Raw genomic sequence first — 25,939 nt, 5'->3', positions numbered from 1 at the left:
CCCCCCACCCCTCTCTCTCTCTCTCTCTCTCTCTCTCTCTCTCTCTCTCTCTTCCTCCAACTCACTTTTCTTACCTAAGTGCATTCTCTTCCTTCCTTTGTGATGAGGAACCAGCACAGGTTTCTGATTTTCAAATTCTGGATTGATTAATGTCTCTATACGATATGCAACTGGATCAAATGGATGGAATATATTGAAAAATGCTGGGCAAGTTGGAAAATGAAAATCTTCTCCCAGTGCATCTATGCCTCTCACTGTTACAAACATTCCTATAAGAAAAAAGAAATGAGACTGTGTTACATGCTTGAATACTTTTCACTATAAAGTCTTCATTTCATAAACACTTACCAATTGGAGATCCAAGTGCAAAAAATGCCGTTGGGGTAAACTGTAAATGGGGATATGAGATGTATGGTTGCCCTGTACCAGCATTTCCCATAACATAGCTTATTCGTCTACTCAACCTCCTCTGCAGGAGCGAGTGGTTTGGTTCTGAGACAGGAGTTGAATTACCTTGTCCTTCAGTATCCTGTAAATTCAATAATTTTATGTTGTAAAATTATATTCATCTAGACTTTAAATATTATAAACTGATAGAATGTACGTCATTTTTTTTCATACTTGTCTTTGTTAGTGATGATAAATGATTTTCTACTGTGAGTCATACCATTTCACTGCAAAAATTAAACGAGTATTGGATATGAGGAGTCACCTTAAAACTACTTACTCCTATTTAAAAGACAGGAAATGGTGTGTTAAGCTAACTTATAAAAAGAATGTGCCTGAAGGAAGTACAGTGGGGCCTTTTCTGTTCCTTGTGTATGCTAATGCTTTAACTGAACCTTTAAGACTTCATGGTCATAAGCTATGGAGATGGCTTATCCTCTGTCAGTTGGGGCAGTGATATGCAAACTGCTGCCAACAGCAGTGAAATCAATTACAACACTCTTAACTTATATTAATGTAAATAAGCTCCTTCTAAATACACAATAACTATAATCAAAATAACTACACTCAAGATATAAATGTTATTACAGTTACACTGGTACTTAGTTATACACAAACTTTTGGAGATTAATGTGGATAAACATCTGTCATCAAAATAGTACATAGATCATATTTATAAGAAAGTCAATATATTTCAGTTTGATCATCCACATCTTTGATATGATATTGAGATCTGGGTTGGGGCACCTGCACTCTATACAGGTAGCCTTTTTGGATCACAAAAACGAGAGAGAGAGAGAGAGAGAGAGAGAGAGAGAGAGAGAGAGATGATGGGGAGGAAGGAAGGAGATAGAGAGGGGGGATGGGGGGACAGAGAGAGGAGGGGTAGGACACGGTATGATGGGGTAGCACACGGGATCATGGGGTAGGACAGGGAGGGGGAAGAAGAGAGAGGATGGTGAGGAGAGGGCGAGGATGGCGAGGAGCAGGCAAGGATCAGGCGAGGAGTGGGGCTTGGGAGTGGTGGTGGGGACAGGGGGTGGAAGGAGGTCAAGGGGTATGATGAGTGAGGAGAGTATGGGATAGGAGGGGAAGCACTAATAGTGATAGCTGATGTCAAAAAGAAAGAGCATTGTAGAGAAATTTTCAGAAAATATAAAATACTTACCATCTACTCTACATACACCTTGCAGGCAATCATGTTTATGAAAGTAAGTTCAGAACATAATTTAATGGACAGTAATGTACATAACTGTAATATACGATGAAGGGAAAACTTCCACAGAATTACAAGTACCAAACAGACCGCAGACCACAGTTCGTATATGACAGAAACAACTTTTTACAACAGACCTTAAGATAACTGATCTAAATGCCTTAAAGAATAAACTTAAGTATTTATTAATACAGTGATGCTGTTATTCAATAGACGATTTCAAATTGTAAGGTCTCCTTGTAAAAGTGTTAGTATATATAGCCACTGGCTTGTTTTTGCAACAAAACACTGATAAATTCTGATCTTCACTTTTTTATATCACTGTAGGCATTTATCTTTCACTGGTAAGAGAAGTTCAATTAGTACAACCTTCTATCTCAATGAGTTGTACCTCTATGTATACGTGAACTAAATAGATGACAATGTCTAAAAAATGACTGTTATACGGAAAACAAGCAAGTAAATAAATAAATAGACATCCATGATGATTCAAATATGTCCCTCAAAGTACTTTTCCACGTAAATCACAATGTGCAAATACTGCAGCATTAACTTACACAGTTTCTGCCTTCTGATCCTTCCCTTGATTCAGAGTTGGGTTCTTCTGTGTTTCTGCCTGAACGATCCTTTTGGTTGCAAAGAAGATCAAACAATATTACAGTCCCAAGACTGTGGCCTCCAACTGAAACTCCACCCTTGAAGTTAGGATTTCTTTCTTGAAATAAATCATACAAACGGTTCAGCTCTTTTCCTACAGTATCCATGATAGTCTGAAATCAAGAATGTAATTCTATTTTACTTGTACTCCTTAGAGAAAGGAGTGTTAAACTTAATTTATTTAATCATTTGAGATAATGTAATTACCCTGCTACAATCAAATTAACAGCAAACACATTGTTTAACCTATATTTAATGCATTCATTTTATGATCAAGGCATTTTTAGTGCTTTGACATACTACAGCACTTTATTCAGGCTGATCCAAAAATATTGCACACAAATTGAAGGAGCTAGCTGATGAGTCAAAAGTCAACAACTTTGGAATAGGAACTTAGCATCTTGGAAGTAATCCTGAGCCAGTGAAAGCTTTGGAATGTCGGGAATGACGAGGGAAATAAATGAACACACATTTTAAATTCAGCAAAGATAATACACTGTTTGCTCAACAACATTGTATATTACAGATGGTATTCAAATATTGGCCACGTAGGGGTAGGACTCAGGTCCTGAGGATTACGAACAGACTTAATTACATATATGACAGTTCATCCATTCCACTAATCAAGAATCTCAACAATTTTTGCCTGTTATTGACACTGATACTTGCAAGGTATCATTCCAAGACTTTCAAGAATGTTTTAATTTCAAGTTTGAAGTTGGATAACTAATGACACAAGAAATATTTCTTGTGCATGACATAATTACAAATTAACACTTTTCAGATTTCTTTTCCATTGATTCTACTGTGAAACCTTGCTTCTCACCATTTCACTGTTTTAGGTCATTAGGAAGTACCCTATAGGTTTCAACACGTGAGTTTGCATGTCTCAAATTATGTGATATAAATGTCCATATTTGTTGGTTGCATCGACTTAGAAGCGTACATTTATTATGCTGCCATGAGACTAAGGACCTTAGTATGTGACATCCTTTCCAACTTGATATGTCTATCTATTCCTTTTTTAAAAAAGTCTTAATAGACAGATGGGCATTCGGATAACAAATTACCTTTTTTGTGTGATGTAATTACAAATTCACAATTTTTTGATTGTTTCCTCTGGCTGTACTTTTAATCCTTACTTCTTACTTCTTGACAAATTTCATTATCCTATGTCAATAGAAGTATCTTATAGTTTTTGATGAGCTAGTTTGTAAGTATCAAAATTTGTAACAAAAATGACCGTATCCTTTGGTTGCACTGAGAAGCTTCAATGTTTACAATGCCAAGGGACCATAGATATTAGTATGCAACACTAATTTCAACTTGATACGTGTACCTGTTCCTAAGAAGAAGGGTTTTTGAACACTCTGACAGACTGACACATACAAAAAACAAATAATCCTATGAGGGTTCCATTTTTACTGATGGAGGTACTGAACCCTAAAAATGGCGACCACCACATTCAATACAGACATAAAATCTTTGTAGAACATTCTTGCACACACTAGCAAGTATATCAGGCATCACAAGAATCTCATAAGACACTGCAAGTACCATGGAAAAAGTGTTGGTCAGAAACTGGTGTCATGCACATAAGGTTTGAATGACAAGCAATTGTATGAACATAGAAACAGTACATTATCTTTGCTGAACTTATGGCGCATGTGCACTGATTGTTCTTGTTGCTCCTAGCATTCCAAAGCCTTCCCCGGCTCAGAATTTATTCCAACACAATTAACTCCTATTGCTAAGTCGTCGTGTTTTGATTCCTCTATCAGCTCCTTCAATTTACATGTAAACTTTTTAATCGCCCCATATATCACTGATATCTGCAATCTTGTAGACACATTTCTCTCAGTGTAAAACAACATGTAACATCAGAAATATCAAAACCTTTCATCAAACAAATTTTCTTGAAAATTAATTTACCATATGCTGAATACAGAAAAAGTCTCACAAATGTCCAGAAAAAAAACCTGTATTCAAATAACCACACTTGAATTTAAAAATAATTTTTCTTTAGGCCACATTCAGTTTCAGAAGGGTTACATAGAGAAAAAATTAACCAGAAAGACAGCAAATGATGGGAGGGAAGAAGAAAAAATAGGGTTTAGCATACCATCAATGACAGTGTAATTACAAATGAAGCAGTAGCTCAAAATGCAGGAAGATGGGAATTGGCAATGTCCTTTTTTTCAAAGGAACCATGTCAGAATTTACCTTCAGCGATTGCTGGCCACAATATTATCACAATCAATTCTTCTTTAAGGTTATTTACAGCACAATATCAAGCAAAAGCAGCTGAACAGGTATATTTTGTTATAACTGTACTTTCATCAAGACACAGAGAAATATAAGGAGAGAACTTGAAGTCATTTTTTGTTGTTCCTTTACATTTTCCATTGCTTTTAGGATTCTGTCTTTCAATTTGCTTCTAAATAAAGGAATGTCTTCGATACACTCAGATATCTCACTTCTATTTCCAAAATCTTCCAAAAGTCATGGGGCACACGCTAACCAGATTTGTTTTAAAAGTTCCCCGGCGCCAAAAGACATTGACATTTGCTGTCAAGAAACTTTTGGCACTGGAATGACAATCCTTGCTAACACACTTAATCATAGATGTCGACTGTCAATTCCCATCTTTAACAGCAGTACACACAATAAAGTCCTTTTGCTATGATTCACTTTTTTGACAAAGAGATTTGTAATTTGTCATCGTTATGTTGCCTTTTGAGTGTAAGGGCACTCTACAGTGATGTTATCCATGCCCTTACAAATATTAAAAGAAATGAATATGGATGAAAGGGCTAAAAACACATTGGCGCAAGCATGCATGTTGACCCACAAAAATCACTCCATATCACATGCTGTAAAACATGGAGAAATAGTGTGAGGTGCAACACCTGGGATGAAAAAAGAATGAAAAACGATAAAGGAGTAAAAGAAAGGCACAGGAAAATTTCACTTGCTGACCACTTACAAAAAATCATGGGTGAGCCAAAAAAATCATGGGTGAACCAGTCACCCTGTTAACACATTAAGAGTATCTCCCCATAATTTTTAGAAACAAGTTGGATAAATCACAGAACCTTAATAGTCTCACCACATTTGTTTGAACATCACTTAAAACACAGTGCAGATCTGCCACTGCCCTCTGGTTCAACACATTCTAATTCAATGTGATCTACAGTGATCTGAACACCACAAGCGCCACACATTGACAACAGAACCTCCTCCTTTCTGTTGGACTTTGCAACTGACCTTGGTCTCCTAACTGCTGAGGACTGCTACATGTTCCCTACATCTACAGCTACAAGAGGCTCCTCTCCACTCAACTCTGACATATGGCCAAATCCATTGCATATACGCAAAGTATAACTGTCTGAATACCACCTCCCCCTAGCTGTCTTCTCGCCAACTGCCAGTTCCCATTCCCCACCACCCTTCACGCTCCTCAACCTATCTAGTTCCTCCTTTGCACATTGTAACTGCACCTGAAGGACACAGATCTTACACGCCTGCTATTCTATCAACTTAATTCTACTACAGATTCTGCAATCCCAGGAGAAGATCTCGCTAGAATGCCCACTGGCTTCCCCAATACATTCCCCCCCAATGAATATACTTTGAACAAATCCCACACCGTAACCCACTACTCACAAACATACAACAGAGCCCATAATTCCCACTCATGGTAAAACTTTACAGTTACTGAAAAAAAAAAAAAAAAAAAAAAAAAAAAAACTATACATCTACGTCACCTAAGATCAGTTACACCAGTAGAACTATTTACAGAACTATCAATGGCAGTCTCGAAATTCTCTGCCTATTAAGAAAGCAACTACTTGTATTAAATACTACTACACCACAGCTAATACCAATACCAACAAAACTTCACAAAATTATTAGCTAAAACCAAAAATTCAAGCGCCCACTGGAACACTCAACGAAGTTAAAACACTTAGTGAAAATTTCACTGAAATATTTCACTAGAAACAATATGAAACATCAGCTGAAAATTAAAGCACAAAATTGACTAAACAACTTCACCACACAGGTAACTCTAAAAAAAAAACACAGCGAGGGAAGTTTCCAAAAGTTTATTAAATCGTTTAATTGCCACAAACAGCATGAAACATTGCTGAAAACTATTAAATTTAATAACTACACAACAGCGCACAAATAACTTTGTCAGTACTTAGCTTTATAACCGTTACAGCTGCAACTGCACACTGCAAAATGTAAACACACTACTGAGGCTTGAGGCTTGGACGAACAGTGTAAACACACTCCAAAGATGAATAAGAGAGACCTTATCCAAACTATGTGGCTGGAAGGAGGTATGCCCACAGCTGTGCAGTGGGCTTTACTAGATGCAGTTTATTATCAGTCACTTCCAGCCACTTGACTTCCCACTGACCCAACACACTGCATCTCAACAGCAAGGCAATATTCTGCAGGAGGATGGCACACTGTCATTAGTTTGGCACACTACTTTGGCGGCCATGTCTGCCCTTTCATTCCCTGCAATATCCATGTGCACTGATACCCAGCAGAAAGACACCTACTTCCTCAGCTGTTGTAGTTGCAACAGGATGTCCTGGACATTTCTGGACTATTCTACCGGCTGGGTACAAGCATTGCAAGAGTGAAGGGCACTCAGAGAAATGGAACAGACAAGGAATTTTGCACTTTAAGCACATCTCATCTGCTCCAGTGCCCACAAGATTGCTTATAATTCCATATCGAAGACAGTGAAGTCTCACGGCAGTCACACCATAAGCACACAATCAGGAAAAACAACAGAGCAACCAATGGAGCCCCTATTTCAACATATCCGTAAAGACATCATAGAATAATGCATTAAAAACATATGCTGGAATTCAATCTCTCTTGTACTGCACCAGATCCAAAACTACTCTGGGCCCCTACAATAACCATGGTGGCAGGCAGTGAAAACCTTTTATTTGTGGCTGCACGTGCTCCATACCAAGTGACTCCAGGACAGGCTGCACACAGATCCCAAATAGTATTGTCACTCGTGTATGATTGGAGAAAAGGGGTTCCAGAGGTGGACGAGCAACAGTATATTCAGGTAAAGTCGAAACTAAGAGGAACTTACACACTTAACACACAATGAGGAGCTGCCGCCAGATGGTGAGTGGTGGTTCCCCAGTGCCTCAGCAGAGATATTGAGTATTGGGCTGGTCCTGTAAGCACCTGTGGCCAGCCTAATCACATCTACATCTACTCTCTGCAAACCACTGTGAAGTGCATGGCAGAGAGTATGTCACGTTGTACCAGTTATTAGGGTTGCTTCCCATTCCATTCACATATGGAGTGCGCGAATAATGCTCATTTCAATGCATCTGTGTGTGCTGAAATTATTTTAATCTTATATTCTCAGTCCTATGTGAGCAACATGTAGGGGCTTGTAGTATGTACCTAGAGTGTCGTCATTTAAAGTCAGTTCTTGAAACCGTGTTAGAGGACATTCTTGGGATAGTTTACGTCTATCTTCTAGAGTCTGGCAGTTCAGTTTCTTCAGTATCCCTGTGACACTCTCCCACAGATCCAACAAACCTGTGGCCATTTGTGCTGCCCTTCTCTGTATATGCTCAATACCCCTTTTAAGTCCTATATGGTATGGATCCCACACACTTAAGCAATATTCTAGAATCAGTCACACGAGTGACTCGTAAGGAATCTCCTCTGTAGACTGACTACACTTCCCCAGTATTCTACCAATACACCAATGTTTACAACCTGCTCTACCCACGACTGAGCCTATGTGATAATTCCATTTCATATCCCTACAAGTGTTACACCTAGATATTTGTACAAGTTGGCTGATTCTGACTGTGGCTCATTGATATTATAGTCATAGGATACTACGTTTTCTCATTTTGTGAAATGCACAGCTTTACATTTCTAAATATTTCAAGCAAGTTGCCAGCCTTTGCACCGCTTTGAAATCTGATCAAGATCTGGATAAATATTTATGCACCTTCTTTCTAACTGTACTTCATTACAGATAACCGCATCGTCTGTATAAAGTCTGAGATTATAATTAAAACTGTATGCAACATCATTAATATACAACATGAACAGCAGGGATCTCAACACATTTCCCAGCGGCACAACCAAAGTCACTTCTACAAATAACGATGACTCTCCATCCAAGATAACATGCTGTGTCCTCCCTACCAAACCGTCCTTCATGCAGTCAGTCCCAAATTTCACTCAACACCCTGTATGATAGTACTTTTGAAAATAAGCATAGGTGTTGTACTGTGTCAAATGTTTTTCAGGAATGAAGAAATACTGCATCTACCTGATTGCCTTGAACCAAAGCTTTCAGTCTGTCATGTGAGAAAAATGCACGTTGGGTTTCACGTGATCAATGTTTTCGGAATCCATGCTGGTTGGCATGGAGGAGGTCATTCTGCTCAAGCTGTTTGAGCTCAGAATATGTTCTATGCTTCCACAACAAATCAGTGCCAAGGACACTGGACGGTAGTTTGGTGAATCACTTCTACTACCCTACCTGTAGACAGTGGGCCCTGTGCTTTTCTCAAAGAAGTGGGTATGGTTGGTTTGTTTGTTCGGCAGATCTATGATAGATTATAGTTAGAAGAGGGAATAAATCACTCACAAATTCAGAACAGAATGTGATACAGATTCCACTGCGTACTGAAGCTTTGTTCAATGTTAATGATTTCAGCTGTTTCTTAACACCACTAACACTCACTTCACTCATCTTTTTAGTGATATGAGGATTAAACTGGGATGAGTCTCCTGGGTTTTCCTTTACACAGGAACATTTGAAAACAGTTCACCACTTCAGCTTTTGCTTTGATAGCCTCAATCTCAGTTCCTATCTCGTTCAAAAGGGGTTGGACATTGACTAATGTGCCACTAACAGCCTTTACAAATACCCAAAATTTTTTGGGTTTCGTGAAAGATCATTTGACAACATTCTGCCACAGAAGTCACTGAAGGCTTCATGCATTCCTCTCCTCACAGCAAAACATGTCTCATTCAGCATCTCTCCATCTACTACCCTATGCTTTGTTTTACAGTCATCACGTAGTAATCTCTGTTTCTTTAAAAATTTCTGTACAGTGACTGAATACCATGGACGATCTATCCCATTATGAACGGTTTTACTAGGTACACATCTATCCAGTGCACGTCGATAGACACACAAACAAACACAAACATACACACAAAATTCAAGCTTTCACAACCAACAGCTGCTTCGTCAGGAAAGAGGGAAGGAGAGGGAACGACGAAAGGATGTGGGTTTTAAGGGAGAGGGTAAGGAGTCATTCCAATCCCGGGAGCGGAAAGACTTGCCTTAGGGGGAAAAAAGGACAGGTATAGACTCGCGTGCACACACACATATCGATACGCACATACACAGACACAAGCAGACATTTGTAAAGGCAAAGAGTTTGGGTAGAGATGTCAGTTGAGGCGGAAGTACAGAGGCAAAGATGATGTTGAATGACAGGTGAGGTATGAGTGGCGGCAACTTGAAATTAGTGGAGGTTGAGGCCTGGTGGGTAACGAGAAGAGAGGATACTGACGGGCAAGTTCCCATCTCCCGAGTTTTGACAGGTTGGTGTTAGTGGGAAGTATCCAGATAACCCGGACGGTGTAACACTGTGCCAAGATGTGCTGGCCGTGCACCAAGGTATGTTTAGCCACAGGGTGATCCTCATTACCAACAAACACTGTCTGCCTGTGTCCATTCATGCGAATGGACAGTTTGTTGCTAGTCATTCCCACATAGAAAGCTTCACAGTGTAGGCAGGTCAGTTGGTAAATCACGTGGGTGCTTTCACACGTGGCTCTGCCTTTGATTGTGTACACCTTCCGGGTTACAGGACTGGAGTAGGTGGTGGTGGGAGGGTGCATGGGACAGGTTTTACACTGGGGGTGGTTGCAAGGGTAGGAGCCAGAGGGTAGGGAAGGTGGTTTGGGGATATCATAGGGATGAACTAAGAGGTTATGAAGGTTAGGTGGACAGCGGAAAGACACTCTTGGTGGAGTGGGGACGCAGTCCCTCAGCCACATACTCCCGACGATCAAGTACCACGGCCGTGGAACCCTTGTCCGCTGGAAGAATGACGATGGATCGGTAATCCAATTCCTGATGTCCAGGCAGAGCTTCAAGGAATCCTCAGAACCTTAGGCCCCCTACAAAACCTTTCAGCTGACTCCATCAACCTTCTGACCCCACCAACACCCCACACCCCTACCTTCTACCTTCTTCCTAAAATTCACAAACTCAATCATCCCGGCTGCCCCATTGTAGCTGGTTACCAAGCCCCCACAGAATGTATCTCTGCCTACGTAGATCAATACCTTCAACCCATTACATGCAGTCTCCCATCCTTCATCAAAGACACCAACCACTTTCTCGAACTCCTGGAATCCTTACCCAATCTGTTACCTCCAGAAACCATCCTTGTTACCATTGATGCCACTTCCTTATACACAAATATTCCACACATCCAGGGCCTCGCTGCAATGGAGCACTTCCTTTCAAGCTGATCACCTGCCACCCTACCTAAAACCTCTTTCCTTATTACCTTAGCCAGTTTCATCCTTCCTCACAACTTCTTCACTTTCGAAGGCCAGACATACCAACAATTAAAGGGAACAGCCATGGGTACCAGGATGGCCCCCTCGTACGCCAACCTATTTATGGGTCACTTAGAGGAAGCCTTCTTGGTTACCCAGGCCTGCCAACCCAAAGTTTGGTACAGATTTATTGATGACATTTTCATGATCTGGACTCATAGTGAAGAAGAACTCCAGAATTTCCTCTCTAACCTCAACTCCTTTGGTTCCATCAGATTCACCTGGTCCTACTCCAAATCCCATGCCACTTTCCTTGACATTGACCTCCATCTGTCCAATGGTCAGCTTCACACGTCCGTCCACATCAAACCCACCAACAAGCAACAGTACCTCCATTATGACAGCTGCCACCCATTCCACATCAAACGGTCCCTTACCTACAGCCTAGGTCTTCGTGGCAAACGAATCTGCTCCAGTCCGGAATCCCTGAACCATTACACCAACAACCTGAAAACAGCTTTCACATCTCGCAACTACCCTCCCGACCTGGTACAGAAGCAAATAACCAGAGCCACTTCCTCATCCTCTCAAACCCAGAACCTCCCACAGAAGAACCACAAAAGTGCCCCACTTGTGACAGGATACTTTCCAGGACTGGATCAGATTCTGAATGTGGCTCTCCAGCAGGGATACGACTTCCTCAAATCCTGCCCTGAAATGAGATCCATCCTTCATGAAATCCTCCCCACTCCACCAAGAGTGTCTTTCCGCCGTCCACCTAACCTTCGTAACCTCTTAGTTCATCCCTATGAAATCCCCAAACCACCTTCCCTACCCTCTGGCTCCTACCCTTGCAACCACCCCCAGTGTAAAACCTGTCTCATGCACCCTCCCACCACCACCTACTCCAGTCCTGTAACCCGGAAGGTGTACACAATCAAAGGTAGAGCCACGTGTGAAAGCACCCACGTGATCTACCAACTGACCCGCCTACACTGTGATGCATTCTATGTGGGAATGACCAGCAACAAACTGTCCATTCGCATGAATGGACACAGGCAGACAGTGTTTGTTGGTAATGAGGATCACCCTGTGGCTAAACATGCCTTGGTGCACGGCCAGCACATCTTGGCGCAGTGTTACACCGTCCGGGTTATCTGGATACTTCCCACTAACACCAACCTATCCGAACTCCGGAGATGGGAACTTGCTCTTCAATATATCCTCTCTTCCCGTTATCCACCAGGCCTCAATCTTCGCTAATTTCAAGTTGCCGCCACTCATACCTCACCTGTCATTCAACAACATCTTTGCCTCTGCACTTCTGCCTCGACTGACATCTCTGCCCAAACTCTGTCTTTAAATATGTCTGCTTGTGTCTGTATATGTGTGGATGGATATGTGCGTGTGTGCGCGGTGTATACTCGTCCTTTTTTCCCCCTAAGGTAAGTCTTTCCGCTCCCGGGACTGGAATGACTCCTTACCCTCTCCCTTAAAACCCACATCCTTTCGTCTTTCCCTCTCCTTCCCTCTTTCCTGATGAGCCAACAGTTTGTTGCGAAAGCTTGAATTTTGTGTGTATGTTTGTGTTCGTTTGTGTGTCTGTGTCATGATCACTGATACCAGCTTCAGTGTGGACATCCTCAAAGAGGTCAGGACTATTTATTTACATTAGATTCATTATATTTCCATCATGAGTGGGATTCCAAATTACGTGTTGTAGGTAGTTTTCAAAGAACGCATTTAGTAAATTTTTATAGGATGCCTTTCATGCCCACCACTAACAAAACTGTAAACTTCCCAATTAATTGTTGGATAATTAAAGCGTTCACAGACGATTACAGTGTGAATGAGGAACTTATTTAAAATGTGAATTGAGGTTTTTGCTGAAGTGTGCAGTTAGGTCAGGAGACGAGTCTGTTGAGTGATAGAAGGATCCATTATCATTTTATGATGACCCCTCATATTGGTCTTGCCCAAACAATCTCGCATGGAGCTTCAATTTCTATCTCAGTGGATTTGAGTTTCTTGCCCACTGTGACAACCACACCACTTTCACTTCCCATTTGCCTGTCCTTTCAATAGGGATTCAAATTTTCTCCAAAAATCTGACTGCTATCAATTTCAGGTTTGAACCAGATTTTTGTACCTAGTATTATGTGAGCTTCACTGCTTTTCAGGAGTGCTTAAAGCTCTGGCATTTCGTTGTGAATGCTTCTGGCATTTCGTTGTGAATGCTTCGGCAGCTAACGATTAGGATTTTAATACTCTAATCTGTGAGAGGCATTTCTTTTGATCTTAGCCGGCCGCAGTGGTCTAGCGGTTCTAGGCGCTCAGTCCGGAACTGCGCGACTGCTACGGTCGCAGGTTCGAATCCTGCCTCGGGCATGGATGTGTGTGATGTCCTTAGGTTAGTTAGGTTTAAGCAGTTCTAAGTTCTAGGGGACTGATGACCACAGATGTTAAGTCCCATAGTGCTCAGAGCCATTTGAACCATTTTTGATCTTACACTGATATTTCTGGGTTTACTAGAGCTATTGTTATCTGGATTGAATGGAGGGTCGCCTAATCTAAAATCACCTCATGTGTACACCACACACGGTCATATCAGAGTAGCATCCTCTGTTGCGTACTGCACACCCGACCCACTTAGGGGGACCCTAAAGTTCTCATCCCTATGGCAAAAATCCAAAAGTCACAGTCTAGCTTGTTACAGGATCATTGAAGTTTTTGGTTCAGTCCTTCTGCTCAACACGGAACCAAAGGGCCATGGCCAGTTTTGGTACAATGCTCCAAATTGTGAGCTTCATTGAAACTCCATGCACAAGCTGGTCTTCTCAACCTTCTCTGCCAGTAACTGGAATGACTCAAATATGGCCTCAGAGCCCAGAAGACAGGCATCATTTGTTCAAACATGCATCCCAATCTGCTTTAGGTTGAACCCTATTCCCTCACTGGCTGTTGGAATAGCCTCTTCAACATGTTGAGGGAGGCCCCAAGGCATACACAATGAGTGCACCTGGTGTCCTTTTCTGTCCTTGCTGCCATTTCCCCAAGGGGTACCATCATTCACCATATGTTTGAATTGCTGACAATCAACAGATCCCTATCCTTTTGTGTTTGCTGCCTCCTGGCACCAGACAAAACAGTTTTCCCCCCAAAAGGTGAAGTGAATCCCACCAGATCAGTTTCAGTTTCAGTGAAAGACAATACCTCAAACTTGTTGGTTAGGGGAATCGGTACAACACCCTGAGTCCTCCCTGGTCCCCATCCACGCTGTTAAGGACACCTAGCTCTAACTTTGAAACACCACTCACAGTCAGATGAATGAATAATGACGGATCTCTTACTTTCTGCAGAGCAGACAGGAGCCACGGGAGTAGATAATACTTGAGGTACTTTTGGTACTGGTACCACAAGTACACGAGTCTCAGAAGCTCTTCCAACACAATGACATGCACCAGATACCAATCATTTGATAGTGGTCAGGGAAATTTCCAGCTGTATATGACTTAACCAACTCGCTGCTTATGACTGTTAACCAACTCATTCTGTGTTCAAGAATAGCATTCACAGTGGGGCTGCATTTTAATTGGTGCAATTTATTACAGGACAGTGAGCAAATAACTGTAAGTCTGCTGATTATCTTTTAATCTCTTGAGCTAGGAAGTTGATAATTTTGCTATAAGAAATGAAGAAAATACACAAAACAAGATTTCTATTATGGAAACAGAAAAACCTGTGGTAAAAATTCTAGTTTCCTAAAAACCTTTGAGTTTAAGCACAATTGTTAGCAAACTCGAAAACAAAGTTAATTTATGGTAAATGTTGATAATATATAGGGCTACTCCTCTTTACGGGAAATCTAGATGTAACACAACATGTCACTCAGCACTTCTGCTACAGTAAGTCACAAACACCGATTTACTACAAATTAGATTATGTACAGGACAATAGCAGCTTCCAAAAATTCTCAAAAATGCATGTTTATCTGCACTGATATACAATGAAATTTAGAGGTGTTCTGTGACCACAAATGCTGATTCAATACGAAATACATTATGTATCCAAAGTACTCATACCAGTAACTTACAAAAATATAGGTTTATAATCATCCAAAAATTCTAAAAAAAAAAGAAAAAAGAAGAAGACTATTTCTCATGTTATTATACAATGAAATTAGAGAAGATTGTTTTGAACGAGGATAGGCCTACTGTTCTCAAAAATTTTAAAAGAGCACAAATAAGTTCAAGTCCACAACTGATGATGAGAGTAATGTTCAAAAATTCACACTATATCACAATCAATGAAAGCTTATGCAGAAGTGGTGAACAGTGAAACATGCAAATCTAGAATTTCAAATCAGCACACAAGTCTTGTACATCTGGTCTCCCACAAAACCTAAGTTGGCTATTATTTATAAATAAATGTGCAAACTACATGGATTTTTTTTTTTTTTTTCATTTAGCTGTTTCTGTGCCAGTTTCTATACTGCTGTGCCGAAGAACATCACCACAGTTTGAGTTTGTATTGGTCAAAATCACTGAAGTGTGCAGCACCAACAAAGCATTTTTTCTGCCTGTTGCAGCTAACAATGTGTGTGGATAGTGTCAACAAACTTAAGGAAAAAAGTCCTCAATGACCAGTAGACTGTGCATCCACAGTCTAGCCATGAACACACAAAACAGCTATAAAACTGGAGCAGACACACCCTTCTACTCCCCAAGACCTGTGACTATGACACTTTATGATATTTAGTGCATTCTGGGCTCAGCCATAGTAACCATGACAATTTGGAGTTAAAAATGAGACCCAAAAACCTCACTGAGTATTTTTTAAAATGTAGCATGGTGTCCCTACACATGCAAGTCAGGTAAATTAAAAATTTAAAATAAAAAAACACACACACACACACACACACACACACACACACACACCACTTCTCTAATGACTGCAGTGTATGTTGCAACTGACAGGTCGACTCTGCAACACTGGTTGGAGGAACAGAAAACAGCAATGCACCTGACTCCTTACCGCAGACATGATACTGTTTATGGCTATGGCAAAGAGAGTAACAATTAAAATACTGACCTGAGAAACACCATTCTCCTGCTCAAAATGATCTGACTGCATGTCAACAACTCGGGACCTAATAAAGCACTTACACCTAGAACAATCTGTTTGAAGATGAGGAGGTGGCAACGAAAGCCCCACTGATGGAGTTAAGCGAGGATACTATGTCAGCAAGCAGTGTCATAAACTTCACTGATATCGAAGAATATACCAACACAGTGATATTTACACAGGAAAGCCTGCTGAATAGCTGCCTATAATAGGATTAGGTTGTCGACAGTGGATCAAAATCTTCAGAATCCACACTGAGAGAGACTAAGAAGTTGCTTGGTCTCAAATGACCAGACCAGATGACGGTTAACCACTTGTTCCAGGGTCTTTCATACACACCTCGTAAAGGTGACACACCACTAACTACTGGGATATGTGCAGTCCTTTCCTGGTTTGAGGAGAGGTATCAAAATTGCCTCTCTTCTCAAGTTGGGAAAATAACCTGTTTGCCATATATAAAAAAAAAAAAACATTTGAGGAGGATTTCCTTTGACACTGCTGGCAAATGTCGAAGCATGCAGTAGTAGATTTGGTTGTGACCGCGTGATGTATCAGGAATCTCAGACAGTGCTGATTCTAGCTCCCACATGGAGATATGACAGGTGTAAGACTCCGTATTGTCAGCTCAGATTGTGGGATATGATGTCCAACTTGCCCCTTTCTGCAGTTGCATGGCATTAATCACAGTAAAATGTTCTGCCATCATACGAGCGATGTCTCCAGGCATTCTTCCAGGGTATATACGACCCGGGAGATCCGGGAAAAACCTGGGATGTTTTTCATCCAGGAGAAAACTGGGAAAAACCCAGGAAATCTTTAGACTTCACGAAATTTTTCATTGTTTTAGTTTTCTGTTAAATTTTTGTAAGAACCGATACTCTAACAAAGGATATTACTGTATCCCACTACTGCAGAATAATACTTAAACAATGAAACATAAACGAGAGAAAAAAACAAAAATAACTTGAATTGCAAAGGAAATGCTGTAAACAACAACGACACACGGTGCTCATGCAAGCATCTGCCGACAGCAAAATGTGTCAAAGGCTTTAGGAAGACTACGCAACACTTCATAACAACAAATTGCCTCCAATGAGCATGAAGTCAACTGTTTACATTAGATTTGTTTTAGCAGCTACGAGTGGGCTCATGCGCATGCGCAGTTGCATCTTGTTTGATTAGTAGATTCTCCCGCTTCTGGATGCGGGAATGTGGCTGTTGGCTGTCCAAGCAGTCGCAGCAAACAGCTAGATGCTGTGGGCAAAGAGGGCGCCAAATTCATATCCTTGAAGAAAAAAAACTTGTTTCACAAAGTGCCTAGCATCCAGCACACGTTGGTCTATCAATTGTTCATATGATTTTGAAACGCGTCCCTGTTGGTTTTTGGACATGAACACATTTTAAGTTGATTTCTGAATGAATCATAAGTTGATTTTTGAATGTGTGCATAGTTTACATGATGTCTCTCTCAGGAGAATCCTCATCACATCTAGAAATAAACTTTCCGCAGACAAAAGGGGACAGGGCTATACTAGCTGAGCGGAGTAAAGCCGAACGGGTGAATGCCAATCGCCATCCGATTATGTGGTTGATTTGGTTTGCGAATGATCAGCATTGTTATAATTACCAGTGAAATCCAGAGATTCAGACTACCAGAATGGAAATAGGTGACTAACAGGAATAACAGGTGACAAAGATTACGTATTATGTTCTCGGTGTATCCAAGAAAATGAAATTTTGACAGAAAACTTTAGGCCAGATCGCTACACTAGTGAGGACCAGTTGTACAGTCCCCGGCTAGCAGCCGCTTAAGTTCTATTCTGGAAGTAATGCGGAAAACATGTTGTATGAACAAGTAACAATGCCTAACAGGAGAATAATCACGGGATAACTAAACCTTAGATTCTGGCAGGGTTAGTGAGGTTAATTGGCGAACAAATTTTGACAATGGCAGGAATAGCTACAGAATTGGTGATGACAAGATTGTTTGTTAGAACGAGGAAGGAGAAGAAAAGGAGACATCACACAAATTATGGAAGATTTTTTTTTTTTTTTTTTTTTGTGGTTTTAGGGCGCACAACTTCAACTGTCATTAGTGCCCAGACTATGTTAGGAATGCACCGCGAGTCACAAGTTTAAAACAGCAACGAAACGGAAAACACGATAAAAGACAGACTGAGGCATAGGATTAAAAAAAAGAAAACAGCATAATCAAATGTCCTTAGAGAGGGTTGTCAAATTGATAAAATGAAGAACGCGAGCAGCTGCTCATGGGTCATCCGCTAAAAGGGCTTCTAGAGTACATGGCAGGCCAAGATCAAGACGCAGTGCGTTAAAATCCGGACAGGACATTAAAATGTGGTGGACTGTCAGCAATTGCCCACATGGACACAACGGTGCCGGCGCAGCCGTCAGCAGATGGCGATGGCTGAACCGGCAGTGTCCAATTCGTAACCGGGCCAAAACTACCTCCTCCCGCCGAGAAGGGCGTGAGGAGGACGTCCAAGCCACGGGAAGAGGTTTCAAGGCCCGAAGCTTGTTGTCTGTAAGTGCAGCCCAATCGGCATGCCACAGCGATAAAATGTGCCGACAAATGACCCTGCTAAAATCTGACGAAGGGACACAACAAGAAGCTGTCCGAGGCTGGAGGACCGCAGCCTTGGCCGCGGCATCTGCAGCTTCGTTCCCAGGGATACCGGCATGGCCAGGAACCCACATAAAGCTAACCGGAGAACCGACGTCCACCAGCTGCTGAAGAGAGCGTTGGATCCGGTGCACGAAAGGGTGAACCGGGTACGGATCACTGAGGCTCTGGATAGCGCTCAGGGAATCGGAGCAGATGACATATGCAGAATGTCGGTGGCGGCAGATGTAAAGAACAGCCTGGTAGAGGGCAAAGAGCTCAGCTGTGAAGACCGAACAATGGCCATGGAGCCGGTATTTGAAACTTTGTGCCCCGACAATAAAAGAACACCCGACCCCGTCATTGGTCTTAGAGCCATCTGTATAAATGAAGGTCATATTAATGAACTTCGAACGAAGTTCGACAAAACGGGAGTGGTAGACTGAACCGGGGGTAACCTCCTTCGGGAGCGAGCAGAGGTCAAGGTGGACGCGAACCTGAGCCTGGAGCCAAGGTGGCGTGCGGCTCTCGCTCACTCGAAAGGTTGCAGGGAGTGAAAAATTAAGGTGTTGAAGGAGGCGACGAAAGCGAACTCCAGGGGGTAGCAGGGCAGAGACATACAACCTGTATTGACGGTCGAGAGAGTCATCAAAATAGGAACGATAAGACGGGTGGTCAGGCATTGCCAGTAGCCGACAGGCATACCGACAAAGCAATATATCGCGCCGGTAGGTGAGTGGCAACTCACCAGCGTCAGCATGAAGACTCTCTACGGGACTAGTATAAAACGCGCCGATCGCAAGTCGTAAACCCCGATGTTGTATGGAGTTGAGGCGGCGTAAGATGGATGGCCGTGCAGAGGAGTATACGAAGCTCCCATAATCCAGCTTGGAGCGGACGATCGACCGATATAGGCGAAGTAGGACGGTTCAATCCGCTCCCCACGACATACCACTGAGAACACGGAGGTCATTTAAAGAACGGGTACAACGGGCAGCCAAATATGACACATGTGGAGACCAACTAAGTTTCCTCTCAAATGTAAGACCTAAAAATTTTGTTGTCTCCACGAATGGGAGAGCAATGGGACCGAGTCGTAAGGACGGTGGGAGAAACTCTTTGTAGCGCCAGAAGTTAATACAGACCGTCTTCTCGGCAGAAAAACGGAAGCTATTGGCGACACTCCAGGAGTAAAGACGGTCAAAAGAACGCTGAAGACAGCGCTCCAGGAAACACGTACGCTGCGCGCTGCAATAGATGGTAAAATCGTCCACGAAAAGGGAGCCTGATACATCAGCTGGGAGGCAATCCATTATTGGATTGATCGCTATGGCGAAGAGAGCGACGCTCAAAACTGAGCCCTGTGGCACCCCATTCTCCTGGCGAAAGGTGTCCGACAGGACAGAACCCACACGTACCCTGAACTGTCGATCCATTAAAAAGGAACGAATAAAAAGAGGGAGGCGACTGCGAAGGCCCCATGTATGCATGGTGCAGAGAATGCCCGCCCTCCAACAGGTGTCTTAAGCCTTCTCCAAATCAAAGAACACAGCCGCGGTCGGGCGCTTCCGCAAGAAGTTATCCATAATCAAGGTCGACAAGGTAACCAGATGGTCAACAGCAGAACGGCGCCTACGAAATCCACATTGTACATTGGTAAGTAGGCGTCGAGACTAGAGCAGCCAAGCCAATCGAGAGTTAACCATTCGCTCCATCACTTTACAGACACAGCTGGTAAGCGAGATGGGTCGATAACTGGAAAGCAAGTGCTTGTCCTTCCCCGGCTTAGGAATCGGGACAACAATAGACTCACGCCAGCATGCGGGAACATGTCCCTCAACCCAGATGCGATTGTAAGTACGAAGAAGAAAACCTTTACCCGCAGGAGAAAGGTTCTTCAGCATAAAAAAAAGGGAGGAAGGTTTATCTGTTTAGCAAGAGTAATAGAAGGCAGATTTCAGACTACCTAACAGATCAAAACGAAAATTTCTGTTCCGACACTGACAATGTTGAGTGTTTATGGAAAAAGTTCAAGGCAATCGTAAAATGCGTTTTAGACAGGTACGTGCCGAGCAAAACTGTGAGGGACGGGAAAAACCCACCGTGGTACAACAACAAAGTTAGGAAACTACTGCGAAAGCAAAGAGAGCTTCACTCCAAGTTTAAACGCAGCCAAAACCTCTCAGACAAACAGAAGCTAAACGATGTCAAAGTTAGCGTAAGGAGGGCTATGCGTGAAGCGTTCAGTGAATTCGAAAGTAAAATACTAGGTACCGACTTGACAGAAAATCCTAGGAAGTTCTGGTCTTATGTTAAATCAGTAAGTGGCTCGAAACATCATGTCCACACACTCCGGGATGATGATGGCATTGAAACAGAGGATGACAAGCGTAAAGCTGAAATACTAAACACCTTTTTCCAAAGCTGTTTCACAGAGGAAGACCGCACTGCAGTTCCTTCTCTAAATCCTCGCACCAACGAAAAAATGGCTGACATTGAAATAAGTGTCCAAGGAATAGAAAAGCAACTGGAATCACTCAACAGAGGAAAGTCCACTGGACCTGACGGGATACCAATTCGATTCTACACAGAGTACGCGAAAGAACTTGCCCCCCTTCTAACAGCCGTGTACCGCAAGTCTCTAGAGGAACAGAAGGTTCCAAATGATTGGAAAAGAGCACAGGTAGTCCCAGTCTTCAAGAAGGGTCGTCGAGCAGATGCGCAAAACTATAGACCTATCTCTCTGACGTCGATCTGTTGTAGAATTTTAGAACATGTCTTTTGCTCGAGTATCATGTCGTTTTTGGAAACTCAGAATCTACTATGTAGGAATCAACATGGATTCCGGAAACAGCGATCGTGTGAAACCCAACTCGCTTTATTTGTTCATGAGACCCAGAAAATATTAGATACAGGCTCCCAGGTAGATGCCATTTTCCTTGACTTCCGGAAGGCGTTCGATACAGTTCCGCACTGTCGCCTGATAAACAAAGTAAGAGCCTACGGAATATCAGACCAGCTGTGTGGCTGGATTGAAGAGTTTTTAGCAAACAGAACACAGCATGTTGTTCTCAATGGAGAGACATCTACAGACGTTAAAGTAACCTCTGGCGTGCCACAGGGGAGTGTTATGGGACCATTGCTTTTCACAATATATATAAATGACCTAGTAGATAGTGTCGGAAGTTCCATGCGGCTTTTCGCGGATGATGCTGTAGTATACAGAGAAGTTGCAGCATTAGAAAATTGTAGCGAAATGCAGGAAGATCTGCAGCGGATAGGCACTTGGTGCAGGGAGTGGCAACTGACCCTTAACATAGACAAATGTAATGTATTGCGAATACATAGAAAGAAGGATCCTTTATTGTACGATTATATGATAGCGGAACAAACACTGGTAGCAGTTACTTCTGTAAAATATCTGGGAGTATGCGTGCGGAACGATTTGAAGTGGAATGATCATATAAAATTAATTGTTGGTAAGGCGGGTACCAGGTTGAGATTCATTGGGAGAGTCCTTAGAAAATGTAGTCCATCAACAAAGGAGGTGGCTTACAAAACACTCGTTCGACCTATACTTGAGTATTGCTCATCAGTGTGGGATCCGCACCAGATCGGGTTGACGGAGGAGATAGAGAAGATCCAAAGAAGAGCGGCGCGTTTCGTCACAGGGTTATTTGGTAACCGTGATAGCGTTACGGAGATGTTTAGCAAACTCGAGTGGCAGACTCTGCAAGAGAGGCGCTCTGCATCGCGGTGTAGCTTGCTCGCCAGGTTTCGAGAGGGTGCGTTTCTGGATGAGGTATCGAATATATTGCTTCCCCCTACTTATACCTCCCGAGGAGATCACGAATGTAAAATTAGAGAGATTAGAGCGCGCACAGAGGCTTTCAGACAGTCGTTCTTCCCGCGAACCATACGCGACTGGAACAGGAAAGGGAGATAATGACAGTGGCACGTAAAGTGCCCTCCGCCACACACCGTTGGGTGGCTTGCGGAGTATAAATGTAGATGTAGATGTAGACATCTGAATATGAATAGAATCAGGCCCTGGAGCGGAGGCCCGTGATCGGCCAAGTGCGTTTTCGAGTTCCCGCATGGTGAATGGGGCATTATAACTTTCACAATTCGAGGAGCGGAAGTTAGGTGGCCTAGCCTCCTCTGCCTGTTAGCGGGGGAGGAAGGCAGGGTGGTAATGAGCAGAGCTCGAAACCTCTGCGAAAAAGCAGCCGAAGGCATTGGAGACAGCCTCAGGGGCCACAAGGACGTCATTCGCGACCTTCAAGCCAGAAACTGGTGAGTGGACCTTAGTGCCAGATAGCCGGTGCAGGCTACCCCAGACAACAGAAGAAGGAGTAAAACTGTTGAAGGTGCTTGTGAAAGCAGCCCAGCTGGCTTTCTTGCTTTCTTTAATAATACGACGACACTGTGCACGTAATCGTTTATAATTGATACAATTCGCCACTGTAGGGTGGCGTTTAAAGGTGCGTAAAGCACGTCGACGAGCACGTAAAGCATCTCTACATGCTGCGGTCCACCAGGAGACCGGTACGTGACGTGGAGAAGAAGTAGGGTGAGGGATGGAATATTCAGCAGCAGTGAGAGTGACTTCCGTGAGGTGTGCGACCTGACGATCGCAGCTTGTGAAGGTGTGATCCTGGAAGGTCGCCCTGGAAGAGAAGAGCCCCCAGTCTGCTTTGGAGATGGTCCAACTAGATGAGCACAGAGAGGGGGTATGCTGCAGGAGATGGATAACACACGGGAAGTGGTCGCTCAAATATGTATCAGAAAGTGCATACCACTCAAACCGGCGTGCAAGTTGGGGAGTACATATAGAGAGGTCTAAATGGGAATAGGTGTGAGATGTGTCCGAAAGAAAAGTAGGGGCGCCAGTATTGAGGCAGACAAGATCGAGCTGGTTAAAAAGGTCTGCTAACAGGGAGCCCCTCGGGCAGGATGCTGGAGAGCCCAAAAGGGGATGGTGGGCATTGAAGTCTCCAGTTAACAAAAATGGTGCAGGTAGCTGAGCAATAAGTTGCATCATGTCTGCCCTGGTAACGGCAGACGACGATGGAGTGTAAACGGAACAAATGGAAAATATAAAAGTGGGGAGAGTAATGCGGATGGCAACTGCCTGCAGGCCGGTGTGCAACGGGATGGGATCGTAGTAAATATCATCCCGGACCAGCAACATAACCCCTGCATGAGCCGGGATACCTACCACAGGGAGTAGGTCAAAACGCACAGAGGTGTAGTGTGCCAAGGCAATTTGATCGCATGGGCGTAGCTTCGTTTCCTGGAGGGCGACGACGAGCGGACGGTGCAAGCGGAGCAGCAACTTCAAGTCCTCTCGGTTGGAGCGAATGCTGCGAATATTCCAGTGAATAAGTGCCATCGTAAGAAGAAAAGGAAGATGAAAGAAGTGGTCACCTCGAAGGCCGCTGAGGGCCTGACTTCGAGTGAGCACTGCCGCCGCTATCAGTAGGCGGACAGTCATCGTCCATTGGGTCTATAGGTTCATCGGCCATCTCGGGAAGATGGCCGGGAGGGGAAGCCAGGCGAAACGGTTGACGGTCTGGGGCGGCAACCGCTGGGTGGCGCAGGAGAAGAAATGCGCCGTGGCAGAGAAGGAGAACTGTGCTTCCTATGAGCCTTCTTGGAAGGTCGTTTGGTGGAAGTACCGGTCGAAGGCTGCGAGGTCGAGGGACGTAGGAAGTCTGCACGGGACGGTTCCTTCTTGAAGGCCCGTGCATCTGACTTCGGCGTCTTCGTCTTAGCAGAAGCTGATGAAGGGGCTGGTGTCTGTGGGGTGATGGGAGGAAGAGGAGACGTCGACCGCGCGATCTTAGCACTGGCCGAACGGACGACCGTGGTGCTGAAGGTCAGATCGCATGTCTGGGTTGCCACCTCCCTGGTAGTCCGAGGAGAGGCGAGGACAGTACTGTATTTCCCCGCTGGGAGCAGCGTGGGCTTCCTACTAGCCAATAGCTTGCGAGCAGCCGAGGTGGACACTTTTTCTTTGACCCGAATTTCTTGGATACAGCGTTCTTCCTTATAGACAGGACAGTCGCGGGAGGATGCGGCATGGTCACCCTGACAGTTTACACAATGAGGAGACGGAGGTGGACAGTCACCCTCATGGGCATCCCTGCCACAAGTGACACATTTAGCCGCATTGGAACAAGACTGTCGAGTGTGATTGAAACGCTGACACTGGTAGCAGCGCGTAGGTGTCGGGACATAGGGGCGAACAGAAATAACCTCGTAGCCCGCCTTGATGCGCGATGGCAGCTTAACACTATCAAAGGTCAAGAAAAGTGTCCGGGTCGGTACAAGGTCATTGTTGACCTTTGTCATGACCCTATGGACAGCCGTCACGCCCTGCTCAGCGAGGAAAGATTGAATCTCCTCGTCAGTCAATCCGTCGAGGGGTCTAGTATAGACCACACCACGAGACGAATTCAAAGTTCGGTGAGCCTCCACCCGGACAGGGAATGTGTACAGGAGTGTGGCCCGAAGCAGTTTTTGTGCCTGAAAGGCGCTCTCAGTTTCTAGTAATAAGGTACCGTTACGCAAGCTGGTACAAGATTTGACAGATCTGGCTATGGCATCTACGCCCTTCTGAATAACGAAAGGGTTGACAGAAGAAAAATCCTTTCCGTCCTCAGATCGAGAAACGACGAGGAACTGTGGGGCAGGTGGTAGTACTTTTGTCACTGGTGGCTGGTCATGTTTCCGTTTTTGGGCAGAAGTCGAGAGAGATGGAGTGAAATCCATTGCGGAGGAATCCCCCATGATTGCCAGCGTCTCCGATGGCGCGTTCCTTCCTTGTGGGGACCCTCTCAGAGGGCACTCCCGCCTTAGGTGAATGTTTACACCTCAGGTCACACCTCCCGAGAAACAGACGGAGGGACCAATTGGCATGGTCAGAAGGTATCAGCTCAGGCAATCACCCCTCCCTGGGCCTGGCCTTTACCAGGGGGTACGTGCGTGCCTTACATGTCTACCCAGGGCGGGGAATTACGCGTTACCCCGTCACCGGCTACGCGTGCGAACGCGTGGGTCGGCCTTCAGGCACGCACAGGGAGGAAGGAAGAAGAGGAAAAAGAAGAGAGAGAAGGAGAAAGAGGACAGACTGTCTCAAACGCCGAGGCGGAGACCAGAGAAGGCAAGGAGAAGAAGGCAATGAGAAGGCAAGGAGAAGAAGGCAATGAGAAGGCAAGGAGAAGAAGGCAATGAGAAGGCAAGGAGAAGAAGGCAATGAGAAGGCAAGG

General features: G+C 43.8%; 1 protein-coding gene across 1 annotated transcript in view; it reads right to left on the bottom strand.

Annotated features, from left to right (window-relative positions):
- The window catches only part of LOC126187708 (phospholipase DDHD2), a 208,278-nt gene that overhangs the window by 53,264 nt on the left and 129,075 nt on the right, over positions 1-25,939 (bottom strand). Inside the window, exons 8-10 of the mRNA XM_049928952.1 lie at positions 2,221-2,433; positions 349-529; positions 75-269 (exon numbers count right to left, since the gene is read on the bottom strand). Of these exons, the coding sequence (XP_049784909.1) occupies positions 75-269; positions 349-529; positions 2,221-2,433 (589 nt within the window). The remainder of the gene's footprint in view (positions 1-74; positions 270-348; positions 530-2,220; positions 2,434-25,939) is intronic.

Source organism: Schistocerca cancellata, chromosome 5 (assembly GCF_023864275.1).
Source record: "Schistocerca cancellata isolate TAMUIC-IGC-003103 chromosome 5, iqSchCanc2.1, whole genome shotgun sequence".
Classification (NCBI taxonomy): Eukaryota; Metazoa; Arthropoda; class Insecta; order Orthoptera; family Acrididae; genus Schistocerca; species Schistocerca cancellata.
This window is presented reverse-complemented; position numbering and strand designations above follow the sequence as displayed.